General features: G+C 50.9%; 1 protein-coding gene and 1 long non-coding RNA gene across 3 annotated transcripts in view; one reads left to right on the top strand and one right to left on the bottom strand.

Annotated features, from left to right (window-relative positions):
* Positions 1–5,721: 5,721 nt before the first annotated feature.
* Positions 5,722–11,327, bottom strand: LOC149123410 (uncharacterized). The gene is made up of 2 exons (XR_016215933.1): positions 11,195–11,327; positions 5,722–6,653 (listed from the first exon to the last, which is right to left on the bottom strand). It is a non-coding gene; the product is annotated as an uncharacterized LOC149123410 (long non-coding RNA).
* JAG1 (jagged canonical Notch ligand 1) overlaps positions 10,220–21,992 on the top strand; it is a 36,132-nt gene continuing 24,359 nt past the window's right edge. The window contains exons 1-3 of one of the 2 annotated variants that reach the window (XM_002710971.6): positions 10,220–10,804; positions 11,218–11,523; positions 20,009–20,060. In XM_002710971.6, the coding sequence (XP_002711017.3) occupies positions 10,724–10,804; positions 11,218–11,523; positions 20,009–20,060 (439 nt within the window). In that variant the 5' untranslated portion in view covers positions 10,220–10,723. Of the gene's footprint in view, positions 10,805–11,217; positions 11,524–12,076; positions 12,344–20,008; positions 20,061–21,992 lie in introns of those variants that run through there. The other variant, XM_089307328.1, reaches the window with a different exon arrangement.

The raw sequence follows: 21,992 nt of genomic DNA, 5'->3' as shown, positions 1-21,992 counted from the left end.
GCCCGGGAGTGCAAATGGAGGTTGGCCCAAGTGCTTGGGCCCTGCACCCCATGGGAGACCAGGAGAAGCACCTGGCTCCTGCCTTCAGATCAGCACGGTGCGCTGGCCGCATTGCTCTAGCCGCGGCGGCCATTGGAGGGTGAACCAATGGCAAAGGAAGATCTTTCTGTCTCTCTCTCTCTCCCTGTCCACTCTGCCTGTAAAAACAACAACAAAAAACAACAACAACAACAAATACATCACGCTAAGTGAAAGAAGCCAGACTCAAAAGGCTTCATACTCTTTGGCTCCATTTATGTAATTCTAGAAAACTCTGAGCTACGGGATACGGGGTGGGGGTGGGGTGGGGGGTTGAGTGCCAAAGGGCAGCATTGGGGCATTTGCAGGGTGATAGAAATATTCTGTATCTGGCCAAAACTCAGAACTGCACATCAAAAAGAGTGGATTTTACTCTAAAGAAGAATAATCAGTCAGAAACACAAATGCCATGGAACAAATGAAGAGGGACTTTAAAACTCCCAGCCAGCCTCCATAGCTGCTTTCATTATAATTCCAGTCCTTGTCATTGAGGACTAAGAGCGCAGGGCAGGTTGTTCTAGATTCCGCTGCATGCTCCCACACATGATGAATGACCAGGTGACTGTGTCCACTATTTGCTTCCAGGAGGGGATCTCGGTGGCCACAGGCACTGGGTTTTCTCGAGAGTCCCACTTCTTCTTCTCAGCTTATTCTGTCTCTGCAGCTAGATTTTCCTTCTGTTCCTTCCTCCAGCTCTTCAGTATATAAGAACACACAGCTGAACCTAGCATATAGCCCAGGTTTGAATAGCTGTTAGCTCATCCCACTCTTCATCCTATTTAGCTAGTACAACACTAAAGTCATTTGCAAACAGGTGAGACCTTTGAAGGAATTGCATTGCCTGGGGGTGAATGATCAGAGGGAAGGCGAATGACCTCAGTAATTACTTATTTTCAGGATCTACCAAGGTTGCAATCACCTGGGAACTTGTAAGAAATGTTAAATTCTAGGGGTCAGCGTTGTGGCATAGAAGGTAAAGCTCTAACTGTCTTTCAAATAAATAAAATATTTTTAAAAAATGTAAATTCTAGGATGCGACCACAGAATTACCTAATAGAAACTCCAAAATGGAGATTAGTAGTCCTTAGTTTAGAATGCCTTTGGGGCCGGCGCCATGGCTCACTAGGCACCCCGGGGTTCTAGTCCCGGTTGGGGTGCCAGATTCTGTCCCGGTTGTTCTTCTTCCAGTCCAGCTCTCTGCTGGTGGCCCAGGAAGGCCATGGAGGATGGCCCAAGTGCTTGGGCCCCTGCACGCACATGGGAGACCAGGAGGAAGCACCTGGCTCCTGGCCTCGGATCAGCACAGCGCGCCAGCCATAGTGGCCATTTGGGGAGTGAACCAATGGAAGGAAGACTGTCTCTCTCACTAACTCTGCCTGTCAAAAAAAAAAAAAAAAGAATGCCTTTGGGTGATTCTGGTCCATGCTAGTGGGACACTGTCAAATACACTAAAACCTTGCATTTTTAGCCTTTGTTGAAGGCTAAAAACAAGCAATAGAGAGATCTTCTGGAAAGCTAAGCCATCCCTTCAGCTTCTAGGTTACCGGTTTTTAAACTCAGTATTAACACACACTGGTGTATAAAAACATGTCTCATTTGGCTGTGATGTATGGTGCCAGCAATTTGCAACTGATTCATTCAACAAGTTCATTCAGCAGCTAGTAATAGTGTTTCTGTGATGTGTCGGGCACTGGTCCAGGCTCCAAAATAGAATAAAACCTTTTTAAGTGACACAATCAATCACTGGTAATGGTTGGTTAAAGATGGAATCAGAAAATATGACACACAAATGTTTCAACATAAAAATGATATTTATTTGCTCATTGTTTGACCCAAGACAAACTTTTTTGCCAATAGTGTATTCTATTTCCACCCTAATCCATTATGTTCTAATTTTTTCTATAAATTGGAACAAAAATTAGCAGACACTGGAAACAATCTGAATATAGAACCCTTCTAGATTTTCCACATTTTTTCCTGTTCTTGTGCAGTTGTCTTGATCACATTCAATACTAATTTATCTTCAGCAGCTCCTTTGTTTTCATCGGGTTACACTCAACTTAGTTTGCATAGAAGCAGCATCTTTCTTTTAGCACTCATGTTACATCAGTTTCTATAAGATTGCATTCAATGATGCAATTACAATAACAAGTGCAACTGGCATATACAGGTTTGGGAACCCACCCAACTGACTATTGGAAAGTATAACATCCTATCAGTTTGGAACAGAATTGCACAAGAACATGAAAACTCATTTTTTTTTTTTTTAATTTTTGACAGGCAGAGTGGACAGTGAGAGAGAGAGACAGACAGAGAGAAAGGTCTTCCTTTGCCGTTGGTTCACCCTCCAATGGCCGCCGCTGCAGCCGGCGCACCGCGCTGATCCGATGGCAGGAGCCAGGATCCAGGTGCTTTTCCTGGTCTCCCATGGGGTGCAGGGCCCAAGCACCTGGGCCATCCTCCACTGCACTCCCTGGCCATAGCAGAGAGCTGTCCTGGAAGAGGGGCAACCAGGACAGAATCCGGCGCCCCAACCGGGACTAGAACCCGGTGTGCCGGCGCCGCAAGGTGGAGGATTAGCCTATTGAGCCACAGCGCCGGCGTGAAAACTCATTTTTTAACTGCAAGTGTCCACCATGTTGTGGGGAGTAGTCAGTATTTATCAAAAAAGGGAGGAAGAGCAGTGGTCCAAAGTGTTTTAGGGTAGCCTGAAAATCATATTTTTAAAGATAATTTGGAACAGATCCAAGAATATTCCTCTAACAATGTCACCTTAATTCGCATTTCAGTTTTCTTAAGTGAAGGCTGCTGAGTAAGGTTGGTTACCCTAAGCGGTGTGTAGCTTATGGAAGTTTACTACCGGCAATCATCACTCACTGAATGTTTGCAAGCTGACATGATACGGTTCTTAGGTGTGGAGGCTGTCATCTATTGCCTCAGTAGTGCTATATAGCAAACCAGCCCCAAGCCTGGCTTAAAGGAACCAGTTACTTCTCATAAGTCTGTACACTGGTGGAAGGTTCTGCTGATCTGGACTGATGGCTGATCCCAGATGGGTTGGCTCATGTGTCTGCAGTCAGTGGTAGGTCAGACAGGACCTAACTAGTCATGGACTTGGCTGGGACTACTCAGTGGAAAGACCATTTGATAATTCCTACCAAGCTCTGGGCTATTCCTGTATTTTGGTGTGGGTTAAATTAGACATTCTCAGACCTTAATATGTATACAAATCATACCTGGAGATCTTTAGAAATTACAGATTTTGATTCAGAAAGTCTGGGACAGGGGCCTGAGATTCTGAAATTCTATCAAGTTTCCAGGTGATGCCATGCTCCTGGCCCTCAGAACACACCCAGAATAGTGAGAGTTATAGTAAAGACACCAAAGCTATGATGAGCTGCTCTGTGACATTTAGCATTGACTTATTTGCTATGGCTATCTGGTAAATATATGCGTGACTGATCCTTGAGAAGTCAATTTAGAAAACAGGTCCATGGGAAGTTTCCACCCCTATCTTCAATGAGCAGCAACACCACACATTCATCTAAAAGCTGGCTTCTAGGTTCTCCTCATGTTTGCAGACCTGAGCTCTCACCCTATGCATTTATTGCAGCCTCATAGAGAAGAGCTTCCTATGAAATCATTTATTTCAAGCTCCTAGCCAACAGGTGAAACCTCCCCTCTCTCCCCTCCTGGGAAAATGGTCACAGCAGCCTTTGACTACCTTGATGGCAGGGACTTGCTATTTCTAAAGGAGCCTGTTAACATTAAGGACAGCATTCTTGAAAACAAAGTTCATCTTTCTGCTGAGTCAAAATCAATTTCTCGTAACCTTGGCCCACTGAGCTCAATGAGCCACCTGCAGTGTTTCAAGTCAGCTCCCTCTTGCTCAGGTTGGCCTCCCTAACATTGTAGACAGCTGCTGTGCCTCCTTTCCTCTCTTCTCCAGTTGACCTCTCCAGCCCAAAGTCCTTCAATTGCTCCAAGGGCTCCATTTTTATCATTTTCACTAAACTTTTTTGGGCATGACCCTGTTGGTCAGTATTCCTCTTAAAAATGGTGCCTGGTCCATATCCAAGAGAATTGAAAACAGACTCTTGGAAAATATTCATACCTGCGGGTTCATAGCAGCATTATTCGCAGCAGACAAAAGGTAGACCCATCTCATGCCATCAGCGGATGAATGGACAAGCAAAACGTGATTTAATTTAATGTAATTAAATGCCATGGAATACTATCCAACCTTACAAAGGAGGGGAATTTTGACCTATGCTACAACGTAGATGAGTCTTGAGTAGATGGTGCTAACTGAAATAAGCTGGTCACAAAAGAACAAATACTGTAGGATTCCACTTACATGAGGTACTGAAAGTAGTCACACCCACAGAAAATGGAGTGCTGATTTCCAGGTACCCAAAGGAGAAAAGGGAGCTTCTATTTATGGGGTATAGAGTTTCAGTTTCACACGATGGAAAAGTTTGGAGACTATTGTACAACACTGTTCATGTGATGAACACTGCCGAACTCAACAATGGTTAGCAAACTTTATGTGTATTTTATAATTAAAAAAAAATAGTGCCCAGATCTGGATAGAGCCTTCCAGAAGTGTTAAGGTTAAAGCACACTACACCAGGGTTATGATTTTCCTTTCATCGCCAGCCCCCTCCATTTCTATACTGAAGCTTTGGATTATGGGCGCCACCCTTCTCAGTAGCCAGATAGTCACATTGTACTTATAGTCCAGTTAACACCCTCAGCTCCTCTTCACGTGGATTTCTGCCACACTGTCTTCAAATAACGTAACTGACTTCTCTAGTTTCTACCTGTCTTTAAGAAAATATTATATATGGATGAGATGGCCATCTTTTACAAATTACACTTTCCCTCGCATACTTATTCTATTTTCTGTGCCTTGCCTTTTTTCCAAAAAAAATAAAAATAAAAAATTTTGATTTTGGTCTTAAATCATTTCTGAAGGAAGCTCACAAATATCTGTATATCAGTAAACTTATGAGAAGTATCTAAGGATCTAAATTTATGGATAGTACTTGTGCCAGTATTTCTGTCTTCAAGCTGATATTTCTTTATTTAGTAATGCTCAGCACTCTTGGCATAACATACTAATAAAAACAACTATTTACTTCCCAATGAAAACCTAAACACAATCATGGCGGATCATCCACTTTTGATGCTCTAATGTAGAGGAAACCATCAGTAAAGAAACCACTGGCTTGAGAACAAAAGTGTCAAACACAGACACAGTCTTCTAATTTATTGATGACCATTAACCCAAACAGCAAATACTGCGATTCAAACCTCTATTGCTTTCATGCCATTGGCAGGTGTAATCATCTCTCTTTGAGTCTCATGTTTACCTATGTTTTGAAATTTCCCCGGGTTACTAAATATATTTAGCACTCCTTTTCTCAAGTTCCAACAACTACTTTGATTCTTTTTTTCTTTTTGTTCTAGAGGCATATAGTTGTGTTTGAGTTTGTTTGGAAAAGCCAAGTGCAAGTGAGATAAAAAGGTGCTTACGAAGAGAATTGTGGTGTAGTTTCCAAAAGCTACCTGTTGCAGGAAATGTAATTTCCAGAGCCTCTTGGATGAAAAGGCTTGTAAGAGCTCAGTCACACTTCGCAATTACAGAAAATTGTTAGTTGCATTTAAGTCAATCAACTATACAAATAGACCAATTTTGGTTTTAAAAAAAATGTTATCCCAGAATATCTATGGGTCAAGTCATTCAGGTGCCACTCACAGCAACAACAATTTACTACCTCTGCACCACAAAAAGGAAGGTGAGTGAATCATTTACAGTTGTTTTGAGAATGCCAATGTAACAGCAATTTACACTCAGGATTTTTTTTTTCTTCAAATAAAGATCGCCAACTCTAAGAAAAAAGTTCCAATATAACTATGAAAGGTCACCAAAAAAAAAATACTTGCTTTAAACTCAAGGAGTAAAATAAGGACTATCAGTCCCATGGTTCCTAGATTTTGTATCCTGTGTTTTGGTGACTTTCTATGATTTGTTCATTAAAGTGGATATTGATAGGTAAATCTCTTCATCCTGATGCATTTCTACATAGTAAGTGAGACAGGAATGGGACAGGGAGGGTAAAATCATGAATTCCTGTGCTCAGGGCAAAACCAAGACAATGTTTACAATGAACTCAAAGTTACTGTTGGTAATGCAAGAAATGCATACTTTCGATTTTCCCCGCAAATTCATTTAGCTCTCCTGTGTATGTAAAATGAAGCTCTGAGGGGGAAAATGGCTGGACCCACTCAAGTTCTGCTTGAATGAATAAACCTGTGGCCTGGTTATGGTTGCTGTGGGAGCTATAACTTTATCCTGATTTTTAATGTGTAACTTGTTGTCCAGAGGTGGTGATTGTTTTTGTCTTCTCCATATGGAATATCTGTGACATGGAAGAATGAGAATAACTAATGGAGATGGTTGACTTTTGCAATGCTGTGCTTCCTTAGGATGCTCGCTGTGCAGAGTTCACTGGGGCTTGACCAAGTTTCCGGGGAGGAAACGTCATGGGACACAGACGCATCCTTGGGCTCTGTTGAAAAGGAGCAAAGAGATAATGACTCGTGAACTTGCATTAACTTCTCTACGATGTCCAGACAGGGAAAAAGGAATACATTCAAGGCTATTTCTTATGCTCCCTCTGTAATTTGGACCTTTCTCAGTGGAATGCAGAAAGGAATTAGGAGGAAAAGCAATGAGGGAAGGAACTACCTTTCACCAAACTATGTCATCACCATGCCATACCCATAGCCTTTCACTCTATGGTGGGTAAATCCACTATTTTGGTGTTGTTTAGCGTGTTCTCAGCACCCTGAACAATACCTGGCACATCACTAGCTTTCCCCCAACATTTTATAATGAAAATTGTCAAACAGAATAATTTGAGAATTATGCAGTGAACAACAGTGTAACACCTAGATTCTACCATTAGTAGTTTACCATCCTGCTTTAGCCTGTACTGTTTATCTGCCCAGCCACCTTCTCCAATCCTATACAACTTTATGCATGTTGAAATAAGTTGCAGACACTATTTCACATCCCCCAAAGAAGTCTACACTCACATAACTGGAGGTGATTATTTGCTTACAATTCTTTTTTTCCTCTTTTGAATATACGAGTATGATGAAATGCACCCACCTTAAATGTACTACTCAGTGAATTTTGACAAACGCATACAGCTGTGTAACAAAACCCTATCAAGATATAACACTTCATCCTGCCCTACCCCTAGAAGAGCCTCACGCCCATCCCAGGCAATTTCCACCCGCCCCACATGAAATCACCCCTGTGGTATTTTTCCCCATAGACTAGTTTTGCCTGTTTCAAAACTTCATAGAAGTGGGTTTATTCAGGATGTATCTGGCTTATTTCACTCAGCATATTTTTTACATCAGCTATGTTCCTATGTGAATGACAGTTTTCAGTAAATATTGATTAGCTGATTTTTGTTTTTGATTAGAAATTCCAGTTGCTTATATTATTTAAATACAGTTAATGTAGCTTCAATATCTCTTGTTAAGCCCTTTGGAGGTTCAGGATTGCTGTCAGTGAATACTGAGTAAAGGCGGGGCAAGTTTGGTGAAAAAAGGAAAATGAGGTATCTTCCTTTTAGAATCGAAGGAGAAAGGTATTCGAGGATGGTTATGATGTGAGCACACGAGGCAGGCCTCTCCCCGACTCTCAGGTGGAGGCGTGATGCGCACCCACACGTGGAAGCCTTTACCCACAGGCAGCTTAGGTGACGGGGATCTCCATAGCTGACCTCAGCGGCAGTTCCTCATTCTCCAGGGAGGGAGGCTGAGAACTGGCTGTGAGGAAGTGACAGGTCAGAGCTCCCCTTCAGCATCTGTTGCCACAAACGTGACTGGCTTTTTTGGGGGAGTCCCAATTACTTGGAAGAGCCCCAACAGAAAATTTTCAAAAGAATCCCCGCAAATCCGCAACTACCTTCCCTCAAAGTGAGTTCCCAGGCTCAGAAAGAGAACTCCGTACTATTTGCCTTGAGAGTTTATTACTGACTTGACATTCCTGTTAAGATAAATCAGGTGGTTTTTAACCTCTGAGAAATCCATATTCTGTTTCCTATTAGTCAAATAGGCTAAATCACCGCTAGACTGGAGCTGACCTCGGTTTACAGGTAACTCAAGATTGCTACCCAAGGCGGCCTCCCAGGCTAAGCCAGGTGGCTGGGTATACACTCTTCAACTAAACACAAGGCTCCATTCCCTACTTCCTGAGAAGCGTAGGTACAGAATTGCATTCAGAAGGAACCATGCATTTCCTTAAAATGCAAAGAATGTGCATTTCAGGACCACAGCAGCTTTCTTTGTGATTTGTTCTCCCCCCTCCCCCCAGCACATTTTGTACTAGCGCTCTAATATAGGGATTCTGGGTGTAGAAGTGAGCTGGGGGTAGGAAGTGGGGGAGACTGCTATTTCTGGAAACTTCGGTCAAAGCTAGTTGGGATTGCACTTAACAACTGGATGCATCTGGGACAACTGGTGGAAGGAGGACGGGGCACATCCAAACACCCAAGTTTTTGCTGCCTTTGCCATCTGCTAACATGACCAGATAAACCCTTCCAAAATACGGATTCATTTTCTCAGGATCGATCGAGATGGGACGTTTTAACCATGAAAAAAAAGCACCGTTCTTAAGCACATCTTGTTTTTCTGTTTGGCTGTTACATGCAGATTCCTCACCATCCTTCCTAGACTCGAATCAATGTCAAGGAGTGCCTTGCTTGATTCCCCATAAAGATGACATCGGGCACTGTGCACGTCGAGCTCCCCATCAAACGTAGGAAGTAGGTAACTACAGACCACCCGCTGTTCTTTCAGTAACTCAGCACGTTGGAAACTGCTTTCCCTTGACCCTATAGCCGCCACCCATCACGCCTCACAGCCCAGGAGGGTCGAGCCCCAAACTGGCCGCCGAATCATCAGGCTTTTTGGCAGCACATGCCCAGTGCAAGCTAAATCTTTATCCACCGTCCAGTGGGCTGAGAATTCATGATGTACTTTCCTGCGAGGGAAATCCATGCTTCCCCAAAGAGCTCCCCTCACGCGCAGCAGCAAATCCACAGGGAGAGGGCTCGGCTGAGTCTTCACCCAGCCTCAGGGTTCCCTTTGCCCTTGTTTACGACCCAAAGCGTCGTCTGTTCACTGCCAAGGCGAGCCTAGCATCGGTGCCCACCGCCGCCCCCAGAAAAGCCAAGTCCAGGGCCGGCTTGGGCGGTGAGACGGTGCCTGCCAGGCCCACCGCCTGCCACCCAGCGAGCGGCTCGGAGGCCGCCTACAGGTGCAAACCGGGCACTGCGGTCCCGGCGGCGCGGCGCGGAAGGTGTGCAAGCCCACCTCCACCTCCACCTCCGCCAGCCCTTCGTCCAGCCTGAACCGGACTCCGGCTGGCCCGCCGCTCGCCGCGGTTAGCAAAGGAAGCCCGCAGCCCTCGCAGGTTCCGCAGACTCGGATTTGGGAGGGGGAGGGGCGCGGCCGAGGCCTCCCCCTCGAGTCTGCGGCCAGCCTGGCTCCGGGCAAGTTTTTTCCAAAGTTCCCAAGCCGCGTCTAAAGCCCAGGTCGCCTCCGCAAGGGCGAGCAGACGGCGGCAAGCGCGCCAGCCTCGCCGCCGCCAGCCGAGCGCTCTGGGCGGCTCGCTCGCTCCCGGGAAGCGGGCCGGGCTCCCGGCGGCCAGGCCCTCCTCCAGGGGCGAAAGCCGCAGCTGACGCAGGCGGCTCGGAAGGCGGAAGCTGTCCCGCTCCGGCCGCTCGGGCAGCACCGCGGCGCCTACACCTGGGGCCCCGACGGGCCCGGGGCGCGGTCCCCGTGGAGGAGCGGGGGGCGCCCGCGGCGCCCCGGAGCAGCGGCTGCGCGCTCTCCCTTCCCGGCGCTCCCGTGGACACGGGTTGCGGAGGGGGCCCTGGACGTCCACGAGCCCCGGGCCCCTTCCAAGTTCCTCCCCGCGCCGGCCCCCTCCCCGTCCACCAGGAGGGAAGGGGCGTGTCCCAAGAACTCACGGCCCCTCATGAATATTCATAAGCGCGCATGCGCCTTGCCGCGCGTGCTGGGTAGAGGTGGCCAGCGCGAGCCGCGGCTCCCAGACCGGCGCTCCGGGTCCCTCTCCGAGAGCCAGGCGGGCACGCGTCATTGTGTTACCTGCAGCCGGCCGGCCGGCGAGCTAGGCTCGGGTTTTTTTTTTTTTTTTCCTCCTCCCTCCTTCTTCTCCCCCCCTTCCCATGCAGCTGATCTGAAAGGGAATAAAAGGCTGCGCATAACCATAATAATAAAAGAAGGGGAGCGTGAGCGAAGGAAAGAAAGCCGGGAGGTGGAAGAGGAGGGGGAGCGCCTCAAAGAAGCGATCAGAATAATAAAAGGAGGCCGGGCTCTCCGCCTTCTGGAACGGGCCGCTCCTGAAAGGGCTTTTGAAAAGTGGTGTTGTTTTCCAGTCGTGCATGCTCCAATCGGCGGAGTATATTAGAGCCGGGACGCGGCGGCCGCGGGGGCAGCGGCGACGGCAGCACCGGCGGCAGCAGCAGCGCGAGCAGCAGCAGCGGCAGCAGCAGCGGCGGCGGCGTCCCCAGTGCGCGCGGCGCGCGGCGCAGCGATGCGGTCCCCACGGACGCGCGGCCGGCCCGGGCGCCCCCTGAGCCTCCTGCTCGCCCTGCTCTGTGCCCTGCGAGCCAAGGTAGGAGCCTCGCGCCGGGGCCTCCCTCCTGGCCGACCCCCCCACCCCACCCCTTACCCTCGTGGGCGCCCCGGACGCGGGCGACGAGACGAGCCCGTGGGTGCCCGGCCCCCCGAGCCCGAGAGGCTGCGCCTGGACGGGAGCGCTCCTGCTACCCCTTGGGGAGCCCCGGGCTGGGCCGGGGGCACATTCCCCGGGCCGTAGTCGGATTTTTTTTTTTTTTCCCTCCCCTCGCACTTGTGCGTTTTGCTTCCCCAGAATCACGTTGGGCCCTCGAAGCCAGTTTTCCAGAATTATTTTCACTTGGCGCCGAGGGCTCGCCGGGGCGGGCGGGCGGGCTGGGAGTCGCCGCCTCCACCCTCCGAGAAAACAACTTTCTCCCGCGCTGACCTGCCTCCCTCGCTCGCCGGCAGGTGTGCGGCGCCTCGGGTCAGTTCGAGTTGGAGATCCTGTCCATGCAGAACGTGAACGGGGAGCTGCAGAACGGGAACTGTTGCGGAGGTGCCCGCAACCCGGGGGACCGCAAGTGCACCCGCGACGAGTGTGACACGTACTTCAAAGTGTGCCTCAAGGAGTACCAGTCCCGCGTCACGGCCGGGGGCCCCTGCAGCTTCGGCTCGGGGTCCACGCCTGTCATCGGGGGCAACACCTTCAACCTCAAAGCCAGCCGCGGCAACGACCGCAACCGCATCGTGCTGCCTTTCAGTTTCGCCTGGCCGGTGAGTGGCCCCCTCTCTGCGCCACGGGCTCGGCGCGCGCGCGCGCCCGGCCCCGCGTGGCCTTTGCGGGACGGAGGTAAAAGCCCCTTGCCTTGCAACTTTGCGCCGCCTGCGCGCGGCTTTCGGGGCGGCGGATCCGGCAGCGGAGACTCCATTCGGAGAGTTAAGACTTGCGGGGTTGGGGTCCCATCTCCGCTGGTGTTTGCCTCGCGCGCCCAAGGGGGCACCCCCAGAAGGGGTAACGATTGCCACGCTCCCGGGAAGGCCGGTTTCGACTGGTCCCCGAGTCCACACAGGCCCCCACCCCCGTGCCCCTGGAGCCAGGAGGTCCCTGGAGGTGATCTATTCACTTCACCGCTTAAACCCGGTGCGCCGCGGAGGGCGAGCCGACGCAGCTCTGGGCTGTGAACGCCGTCCAAATTGGCACTCTCCCTTTTCCCGTGAGCGGCCGGGAGGGCGGGTGTGTCCTTCCTGGAGGGTGTGTGTGTGTGTTGGGGGGCAGGGGGAGCCCGTATCCCGCTGCTCCCTGGAAATCTCGGTGGGTGCGGGGGCGCTCTCCTGGCGAGGCATGAGGGGCCTGGGGGCGGCCGCCGCGGGCTGCAGGCCCGGGAACCCCCGCCCCCTGCCGGCCCCTTCCTGCCCCCGCCCCCGCGCGGCGAAGCCCTTGTGGCCTCACTTCCAGCGGTTCCCGGGCCCTGGAACAGCTGTGTTTGCAAACTTCCCCGGGAAGGGCGGGCACACGCCCTCGTCCGGCGGGCGCGCGGTCCCCAGAAAGTTCGCAGGCCTTGCCAAGGGTTTTGCAAGGGGCGGCTCGCTAGAGGTAGTGCTTGCAGCGCGAGTGCGTGAACCTTCAACTCCCCCCCACCCCCACCCCTCCCTCCGCCATCATCCCAGAGGAGCTCGAGGCCCGGGCCCAGCTGGCAAAGCTGCAGCAAGGCCCTTACAACATCTCAAAATGGGTGGAAGGAAGATGGGTGCGATTGCAGAAGGGGAGGAAAGGGAAATGTTGGGGGTGTGCCCTGCGCCGGGCTCCCGCTGTCCAGGAGGCGTGACTCATTGCCAGGGCCGGGGCTGGGCGGGTGGGTGGTGGGAGGGGAGCTCGGCGCCCCCGAGGGTTGCTTTTCGCCACGTGCTCTGGTGGGATGCGCTCTGCTGCCTCCTATCCGCCGGCCGGGGCTGTGGCTCCGCAACTGTGGGAGCGGAGGGCAGAGTGTGCGTGAAACTTAAGGCGGCCGTTAACGTCCACACTTCCAGGAGCCGGCGTTCTGAAATGCTCTCTGCTTTGAGTGACATCAGACAGTAATCAAAAACATGCCCTGGAATGGGTCGCACTAGATGTGTATTAGTGGATAAACAACGCGCCGCGCTGCGTGTGGAATTCTGAGCTCTGAAAGCGTTTTCTGCTGCGGGATTTCACTTTTACAAAGACTGTTTATCTTGTTTGTTAATCCCTTATTAGGGAGAACTTTAAGCTACAGAAGTTGGCCACCTTTAAATCTGGCTGGGCCCAAGCCGCGTGTGAATGCTGACTGCCCTTGAACTGGTGTTTGGAGTTTAGGGGGAAGGGGCCTGCAGGTGGTGCCACCCTGGGAGGATCAGCCCAGAGCCCCTTGCTTTTCACAAGACCATAAAAGGAATCCTGTTAGTGATTTGAAAAAGCTGCGGGCCTGGCTGAGGTTCGTTCTATGAAGTAGGGTCAGAGGTGGCTTACAGGAAAAACTGGAAGGCTTGCTTGCCAGGCTGGCTGAGGACAAGTGGCCCAAGAAGGGGGTCTGACACTGGATAGAGGGTCCTCAGTGGACGAGGAGCGGAAGTGGGGTGAGAGGGTAGGGCAGGGTGATTTGCTGGTGCTCTTCTGTGGTTTGGGGCCTCACGGGTCACCAACCATGAAATAGACTCTTTGGCTTTGCTACTATGGGGGAGACTGCTGGGGCAATCCTGAGAGTGTGGTTGTTTTGAAGTCGGGCCAAATGCATGTATCACTCGCAAACAAGTCGCCACCCTTCTGCCCCAAAAAGGCCTCCCGTGAAACATAAACCCTGCTTCCCAAGAGAAACTGGAGTATAGGTGCCGCGTTCAAGTTTGTTTTCCCGTGTGTGGCTTGGAGAAACCCCACCACCAGCAACGTGGGACAATGATTCCGGGGTGCGCGTCCACTGGAAAGCACTTAGGTAGCTGAGCTGGTATTGAAGTAGACAGCACTTTTTTGTGCGGTCTGGCAGTTGATAAGTGTATCATTCTCAAGCTGATTTCTGGGCTAGGTTGTAAGTGAACTTAGTGTAGAACTCCAGAGGTAATGAGTGGAAGATGTGTGATGTGCAAGTAAGAACTCCCAAACCCCAGCCCCCCAAGCTGCCGGCCCCTGTGCAGCCACAGTTCCCATCTGTGTGCATCCTCCCAGATTTGCTGACGCTGGAAGAGCTGTTGGTTGGTTGTGTTGCAGGGGTAGGTCAGTTAGGGAAGGTCACGCAATTCATGCCTTTTGTTTGGAAGTATAAGCCCAATCAAACAACTGTTCACGTCCTGCAGAGGAAAAGGAGGAAACGATTTGGGCAGATATGAAACACAGTCCACATTCCAGTGTGCCCGTTGTGAGATGCTCTGTGGAGGTGGGCCTGCCCGCCCGCCCCATCAGATCTGATCACTGCCGACTTGGAGTCCCCTGCCCTGGCCCCTGTCTCGTGGTAGTTTTCGCTTTGGTTGTTCGTCTCTGCTCCAAGGGGCTTGAAGCGCCCGGCCTGATTTACGGTGCTCAGGTTGGGGGGACCAAGTGATAAGAACAGCATTGTGAGAGGTAATTGGGCTTAACAAGAAATGACTTGGGAATAATCATTCATGAATCACTGAAATGGTTAATTTGCACCTCTCAAAATTAGTGCTAAATCCCAGTAGTGCCTGCTTATTAAAACTGCATTAGTGTAATTGCCACGACTTTTTTTGGGAATCCCAGAACCCTAGTTAGCTATATGGCTGATTTGTGGCCCAAGAGTGATTGGGTGGTGGCAGGGGCGGGGAACAATTGCAATACCTAACTTGTTAGTCTCCTATTTAAATACTGTTGGCCCTATTTAAAGGCTAGCTGAGATCAACTTTTTTTTTTTTTTTTTTTTTTTTTTTAAAGAAGAATCCAATGAAATGTGATTCTTGCATACCAGAGGGGATGCCAGCTTTGGCTTCCTTCGCATGTTAGGCCTGAATGACCAATTGCCAGGGCTTTGGGTAAATCAGCTGCCAGCATGTAAATCACAAAATACCATTGACAAGTCTTTGCCTTTATGCCTCCTGCTGCCTCCCCCAGTCCCTGAGGCTTCAGAGCTGTGTGGACCCATGGAGGGCAGAGGGATGGGGTTCTCATGATTGACCTGTGTGGTCAGTGTGTTATGCACACGTGTCATATGTAAGTGCTCAGTGCAGGGGACTTTGTGCACGTGGAGAAAAAGCCCAGACGGAAGCAATATGTCTACAGAATGATGTGTCCACGTTTGCAAAGCCAGGCTGGGGGGAAGCGGAACTGTGTCATGTGTCTTCAAGATGCTGCTCCCAAAATGAAATCCCAGTCCCAGGTGCTTGGTTTCCAAAGTTTTCTCTTGCAGGTGTATAGCCACCGCTGTTTTTTTCCTCCTTGTTGTCATGTTTCTTAGCAACTTATTCAAACCTCCAGTACTTAGATGAGTTTGCACCCCACCAGCTCCACACCCACAGTTCTACAGGGACTTAAGAACACTTGGAGAAAACGGTGAAGGTTTTGGCACAGAGGCTGTTGGGGGAGTTGAGTGCTAAAAGGAGGAGCGGCAGCAGCAGCTTGCAGACGTGTAACCTTCCAGAAAGCCAGCCACGTGAATGCTGCCTGAGGTCTTTACACTTGGACAGTGGGCATGTGGGCAGTTTAGCATGCAGAAAAGAATATTTTCTCTTTCTCTCTCTCTCTCTCTCTCTCTCTCACACACACACACATACACACACCCACAGCAGGTCTAAGGCAACAAGTCATCTTCACATTCCTGACCTGAAAACAGGAATGCAGAGTCCTTGGCTGCATTCGTTAACGGCCACCAGCCCTATTGTACAGGGGCCAGAACTTGGTCCCCATGTCAGGCTTTTAAGATTAGTTACAATGTAAGAATGCATAATCTCTGGACATGCATACAATTAGCATAGTAATCCACAAAAACAAATATTCCTGAGAATTCTCCCTGGGTAAGCTTCTAGAGGCATGCCTCCCCCTTCCCTCCCCCACACCCCACAACCCCAGATTGGGATACATGGGATACCAAAAAAAAAAAAAAAGTTTTTAAAAAGTTGGAACGGAACAAGCTTAGCCTTTTTGTCCAGTTGTTGGGAGGGGAAGGCATGGGCAGTGGCTTTAGAACAGTGATTGAGGTGGGAGAAGGGTCCTGGGTGTTTGGAAATGCCCCACTTTCCCTGGCGAGTGGCCGCGTAATAACTTCCGTGCTGTTTTCTGGTTTCTGGCTGCTGCGTGGACCCCTGCAGCCCTTCGGCCCCCTATGTGATGGTGTCAGTGACATCTATGACTGGCACCAGGCGTGTGCGGACAAAATTCCCTGGTGTGACTCCCTCTGGTTAAAGAGGGTATGCAAATAGTGGGACCTTCAGGGTCCTCAGCCAGCTCAGCCCAGTTTTTATGCCCTTTTGGTAAATCAGTAGAAAGGCTTCTTGTTCGGGCTTGCTCTGTGTGAACCGGACCGTTGAGCTTGGCTGGCTTCTCGGTATTCTATCTATTAACCTCGCCACCCTTTTGTAACTGGTGCATTTAATTATCAGTGGGATGCTTTTCAAACAGGTAAGGGTAATGATGGAAAGGGGATAGGGGCGCTCATTGAGTCTCCAATCTGGATATGAGCTTTGGGGCCACTTGGTGAGCCTTTGAGGTAGGCTTTGATGAGAAAAATCACCCTTTGTAACCAGATCGGACTCTATTGACATGCCAACCACTGCAGACTTGATTGCCTTCCACGGTGAAGGCTGGGCTCGCGAGCTGTGTAGGGGAGTTGTCTTCTCGTCGCTCGCCTTGCCAGAACTCCGTGGTACGAGGATGCTGTGTGCAAGCATGTGCCCACACATGGACTCCCCTGAAACCTGTTTTTGTTTCCTACGTTCTGTGACTGGAATATTTTAGACCCTGGCCACCCAGTCGCAGGCGGGACAATAGAGTTGGCCGAATGGACTGAATCGAGGATTACGGAGAAGAATGGGGCCTCTCCAGAAATACTGCTAATACAGGGACAAGCGACAGGAAGCGGCAGTTGAGTCAGCAGAGTGCAGGGCCCCCCGACAGACCCGGGGCCGACCCACCGCGCACAATGGCTGCGCCAGGCATTCCCAGGACGTGCGTGCCTCCGGCCGGCCCGCCTGCCCGTCGCAGCGGCCTGGGGTTTGGATGCCCGCACGCGTGCCGTTGGATGGCGGTTTGTTTGTGTCCCTCAGCTTGGCAGGAGGGGAGGCAGCCGCTTCTCAGGGCTTGGTTTGGCTGCCACTGTTGCCAGGAAAAGGAAGCTCCCAGCTGCCAACACAATTACCTTTGTTTCTTACATCCCCCCTTCTTAATGTGGCAATTAAGTGCTTACCGCTCTGCCCAGTGCCAAGGTAACCGCCATGGAGTGGGACAGGGCACAGCTCAGCAGAGTGTGGAGCCCCGGGGAGGAGGCGCTGGTGGGCCAGCGGTGGGGGGTAGGAAGGGGAACCGGTGGCCCCAGGACGCCTTGGGGTGCTGATGCCAGGACTCTCCTCTAGGTAAAGTCCACAGAAACTGCCCAAAAAGCAGTTCTGCAAACTGACCAGTCCTCTCTGACGCTGCTGGGGGAATGGCACCCAGCCTCTGTGTTGCCAGATTTCCTGGAGCCCAGAGCTGCACAGGGACAGAAGTGACCACTTTGCAAATCCAGGCTAAGATCTGGGCACTACCTATCCCTCCTGCATGGCTCCTAGACTCTTGATCTGGGAAAACTTAAGGAGAGGAGGAAAAAAAAGATGAAAGCCAGGTGACCCTGCCTAAGAGTCTTAGTTTTTCTAGTTTGAAATCATGAAAAGCCCAGGTCTTTCCTGTTTTCTTGGCCTGAACTTAAGTTGGAAAACTTAAGTTTGAATACAGGACTGGGGGCCCTCGCTGGGGGTCAGGTTTGCAGTGACTGATGGGTTGGGGCAATTCATCTGAGCGGATTGCTGATCTGAGGCCTGGCACCTGCTTTGGTGTGCCCGGTCTAGGATCTGAGTGTCTAGATGGATCCTCGGGGATGTACAGAGGTCAAGCGTGGGCCTGGGAAAAATTAAAGTTCCCTAGCAACTAATAATCATTGCTGGGTTATCTTGATTGTTGATCTATAGTGTGGGGATGGAGTGGGAGGTAAGAGTGCCTAATAGGAGCCTTGGAGGGAATCCTCTTCTCTGAAGATCCAGGCTCCAGGAGGCAAGTCTCCGAGCTCTCATCCCTTCTGTGAGACAAGGGAGCTAGAAAGTTCCTTAGGCTCTGCTGCGCTTACAGGGCTGCAGCCTCCCCTCGTGTCTGTCCTGGAAAAGGAAGGTGGACTGTGGCAGTCACTACCAAGCCAGGCCTCTTAAGAGCCTAGTGAGTCGTCAGTTTCCCTCCAGGTGGGGTGGTGTTGGTCAGCAGCTCCTTGCTTGGTTGTGCAAGACCTAAGGAAGCCTCGTTCCGTGGGTACTGGAGCGGGGCTACTGCTGCCATGCCAGTCCAGTCCCGGGGTGTCCTCCCTAGCAGTGGCATTTGTGGGTATTATGTGTTTAGCGCTTATGCAAGTCTGTCAGAACTCTCGGTATCAATGCATTTAATCAGAGAATTAATTACAGCAATATTGTTGAAGTGCAGGACGTGGGCCTCGACGTGACCAGCGAACGAAGGGCTTAATTATACGGAATTGGCCACACATCCGGCCTCGTTTCCACCAGGCTGTTGTCTAGAATCAGTTGAGAAACATAATTTCTTGCTGCTCTCTGGGAAGAGTCCTGTAATTTGTAGGAAGTCCTAAGAGACTTAAAGAGGCTGTAAATAAGGTGTAACTTTCACCAATAAAATATTAACGACGACGACAATGAACTTGGACCCATGGCCACTCACAGAAGAGGCCTGGGTATGTGCCCTGGCTTGCCCGGTTCTGCTTGCTTCTCTGAGCATTTTCCCACAGTTATCAGTGAACGAAATGGGATCCTACTCTGCTTTGAGTATGAAACATATTTCGGCTGAATTCCAAGGCTGGGTCTATCTTGGAGATATTTTTATATTCAGAGGAGACCTGCTGTGTCGCCTTGAGAGCAGTGAGCTTGCCTCCAATTATGAATGAAGCTTTTTTTTTTTCCTCCTGCTCCCTTTCTTTGCACTTGCCTTGTCAGGTGCCTCTTTGCTTGGCGGCCCAGCATTAGCTCATCAGTACACACTTCCAGTGTGTGGGTTTCTGACTGAGCTGAGCAGGGATGCACCGACAGGTTCACGTTCCTGGGCTGCCCACCTGCCCTGGGTGTATTTCACCAGTGCCAAGAGACAGAGCAGACAGTTCATTGAAACCCTGGTGTTTTGTGAGACTGACCTCATTGTAAATGACTACAAATGAAGATTTGAGTAAGACCGGGCACTTTCTAATAGTGTGGGTTTTGGGGAGGGGGAGAGAGGAGGTAGGCAATCGTGAGATAAGCCTGGAAGATAAAAAAAGTGCCTTCAGTATGAAAGCTGGCATCTTGCCCGTATCCAGGGGATTTGTTTAGTTAGTAGACTCTGATTATGCCTGGAATGTTAGATCTTATTGACAGATAAGTTCATCAATAAATATAACCCATGGGTGTGCGGGGATTTCTCCCTTTGTACATTCTTCCCCGCAGTCTGACCCCTCGGCCCCACCGCCCAAGTTAGGCGGCCGCCTTTGTCTTGGGAGTCTCTTTGCGCCTACCCCCTCCTGCTTCCTAGGGTTACCTGATACTTGTGGGAGCTGGGATGGTCTCACACAGACAGGGCTTTCAAAGGGGTTCTGAAAAGGAAAAGGGGGCCTCCCTGGGGACCGCCCCACCAGGCCCCAAAGTGTAACCTTAGCAATACCCCTTTGGTACAGATACCTGGGTAGGTTAACTTAGAATAAATTCTTTCTGTGTGTGTGTGTGTGTGTGTGTGTGTGTGTGTGTGTGTATGTATTTTCCCTTGCATTAGGGTTAGGGTTTGGAAACTTTTTGAGAAAAACCATATGCTGAGTGCTCTCTCATGGAGAGGTGACATTTCTTGATGGGGACTTAGGACCACCTCGATGTAATAGCCCCAGTGGGTCCCCACCAAGTCGTTTGTCACCCTGGGGAGAGTGTGCGAGAGGGGAGGGGACCCGGTCTACATTTAGACACCCAAGACCTCCATGCAGTGGACAGTAGAATCTTCATTTTGGCCTCGGGGCTCTGTTGGGCGGGCTGTAAGAGAAGGCCTGGAGAGCTGAGCACTGCTGCTGACCGGCTAAGCCGTTGTTTCTCTGTCTTGCAGAGGTCCTACACGTTGCTTGTGGAGGCGTGGGATTCCAGTAACGACACTGTTCGTAAGTATCACGTCGGGGGACCTGGCAGAGCTGGCTCTGTGTCCTCAGTGCCTGTCGGAACTGTGACTGCCCCCTGCCCCTGGCTCGCCCAGCCTGGTGCCCGCCTTTCAGTGGAGTCTGCTGCTCAACTCTGCCTGGCATCCGGGCTTGGAATATTAAGTGGCCAGAACAGACTCCCAGTTAACTCAGTCCCCTGAATAAGAAATAAGGGACCTAGATTATCTTTGGGATAGAGATCTTAATGGTTTTACAACTTTAAAACCTTGTAGGCTGCTCAGGGATCAAAGTCATGACTTTTTAAAAGTCCATTTAAACTTTTGAGTGTTTAATCTCCCATCAGAAAGATAAACCCATCCAGGTGGCTCTGGGCTCTAAAGACCGGCCTTGAATTTCCCTCGGTGGGCAGGTGAGCTTCAGGCCCGTCTGGATTTCCCACAATGCACACCACAAGCCTTTTATTGAGGCAGAATTCCAGGGCCTCGGAGCCATTACCTGTCTCATCCCCTTGGAGAGATGCTCCGTTTTCTGCACAGGTCACTTTCCTGGACTGGACTGCGTGGGTGGGTTTGGGTGGAGAAGCCACAGAGGGCGTGTGATGAGAAGGTAGCAGTCTGGCCACTACAGCAGCCTTGCTCTTCCTAACTTCAATGTATGTTTTCCCTCATGGGGCTGAAACTGCTGGTACCCTGTGTGCCTGCAGAGCCTGGGTGGCTGTCATTAGAAACCCCAATTCATATTGAAGGCTCTTGGTCCGTGCATGATGAAGACTTGACCCAACTTTTTATTTTAATACTTTGAGAGGTAGAGTTACAGTGAGAGGAAGAGACAGAGAGAGGTCTTCCATCCGCTGGTTCACTTCCCAAATGGCCACAATGGCTGGAGCTGGGCAGATCTGGAGCCAGGAGCTTCTCCCGGGTCTCCAACGTGGGTGCAGGGGCCCAAGGATGTGGGCCATCTCCTACTGCTTTCCCAGGCCATAGCAGAGAGCTGGATTGGAAGTGGAGCAGCTGGGACTCGAACCTGCGCCCATATGGGATGCTGGCCCCTTGACCCAACTTCTTCCCCCCTTACTGATGCTTTCTTTGTGTGCTCACTGCTAGCATCCTTTGCCCCTTCGTCTTGGTGTTTCACAGAACCTGAAACTGGCGACTGTCCGGCATAGGCATTGTTGGAGCTGGGTTTCTGCTCTGAGGGTGGCTTTCGGTGCCGCTGGCCCAGGGGGCAGCTCTGGGTCAGAGAACCCTTGCTGAGCCCAGGGTGCCTGAGGCTGCTATGCCCTCCGGGTCACTCCTCTTCGTTTTGGAGCTCCCAGTCCAGCTCTGAGGTCATCATTCCTGCTTTAAGGGAGCCTGCGAATGTCTAGGGTCTGAGCCTTCCTCTGTGGGGAGCATGCAGGGAGCCAGCACCCCATCCTACCACGGGGGTGTGTGTGTTTGGGGGATGGTGCCAGCTTGGCTGTGGCTGATGGCAGTCAGGGTCACAGATACTTGTTTGTTCTCCCCTCCCTCTGCTGCCACAGACATTGAGGACTGAGTGAGCGTTATGTCACTGTGACCTGTTGACAATGGTAACTAAGCATTGGGAAGATGGGGGCGGGGAGTGCGGAGAAAGAGGCTCTTCAGGTAGTCAGGTGCAGGCCTGGTCTCCTTCCCTTGCCTGTTGGCTGTTAAATCATCCATGTGGAGGGCGGGACATCCTTGAGGTGGCTCCTGCTTGTGCTAAGAGTTGGGTGAGGGTACTGGTTAGGGATGCGAGAGAGAGAGAGACCCCACCAGCACCCAAGGGGTGGCCTTCCCTCGCCCCACAGGTCAGGAAGGAGCATCCCTGGGAACCTGGTGCTTGCTTGTCCAGAGCTGCCCACATCTGTCTGCCTTTCCCAGTGGCCCCATCTTCTGCTTCTGGGACCTCTCGGCTTTGGCTGGGAAGTAACTG

The sequence above is a fragment of the Oryctolagus cuniculus genome, chromosome 11, assembly GCF_051225735.1.
Source record: "Oryctolagus cuniculus isolate XC-2025 breed Fujian yellow rabbit chromosome 11, ASM5122573v1, whole genome shotgun sequence".
NCBI lineage: Eukaryota > Metazoa > Chordata > Mammalia > Lagomorpha > Leporidae > Oryctolagus > Oryctolagus cuniculus.
The sequence above is the reverse complement of the archived record's forward strand: the minus strand, read 5'-3'. Positions and strand labels throughout refer to the sequence as shown.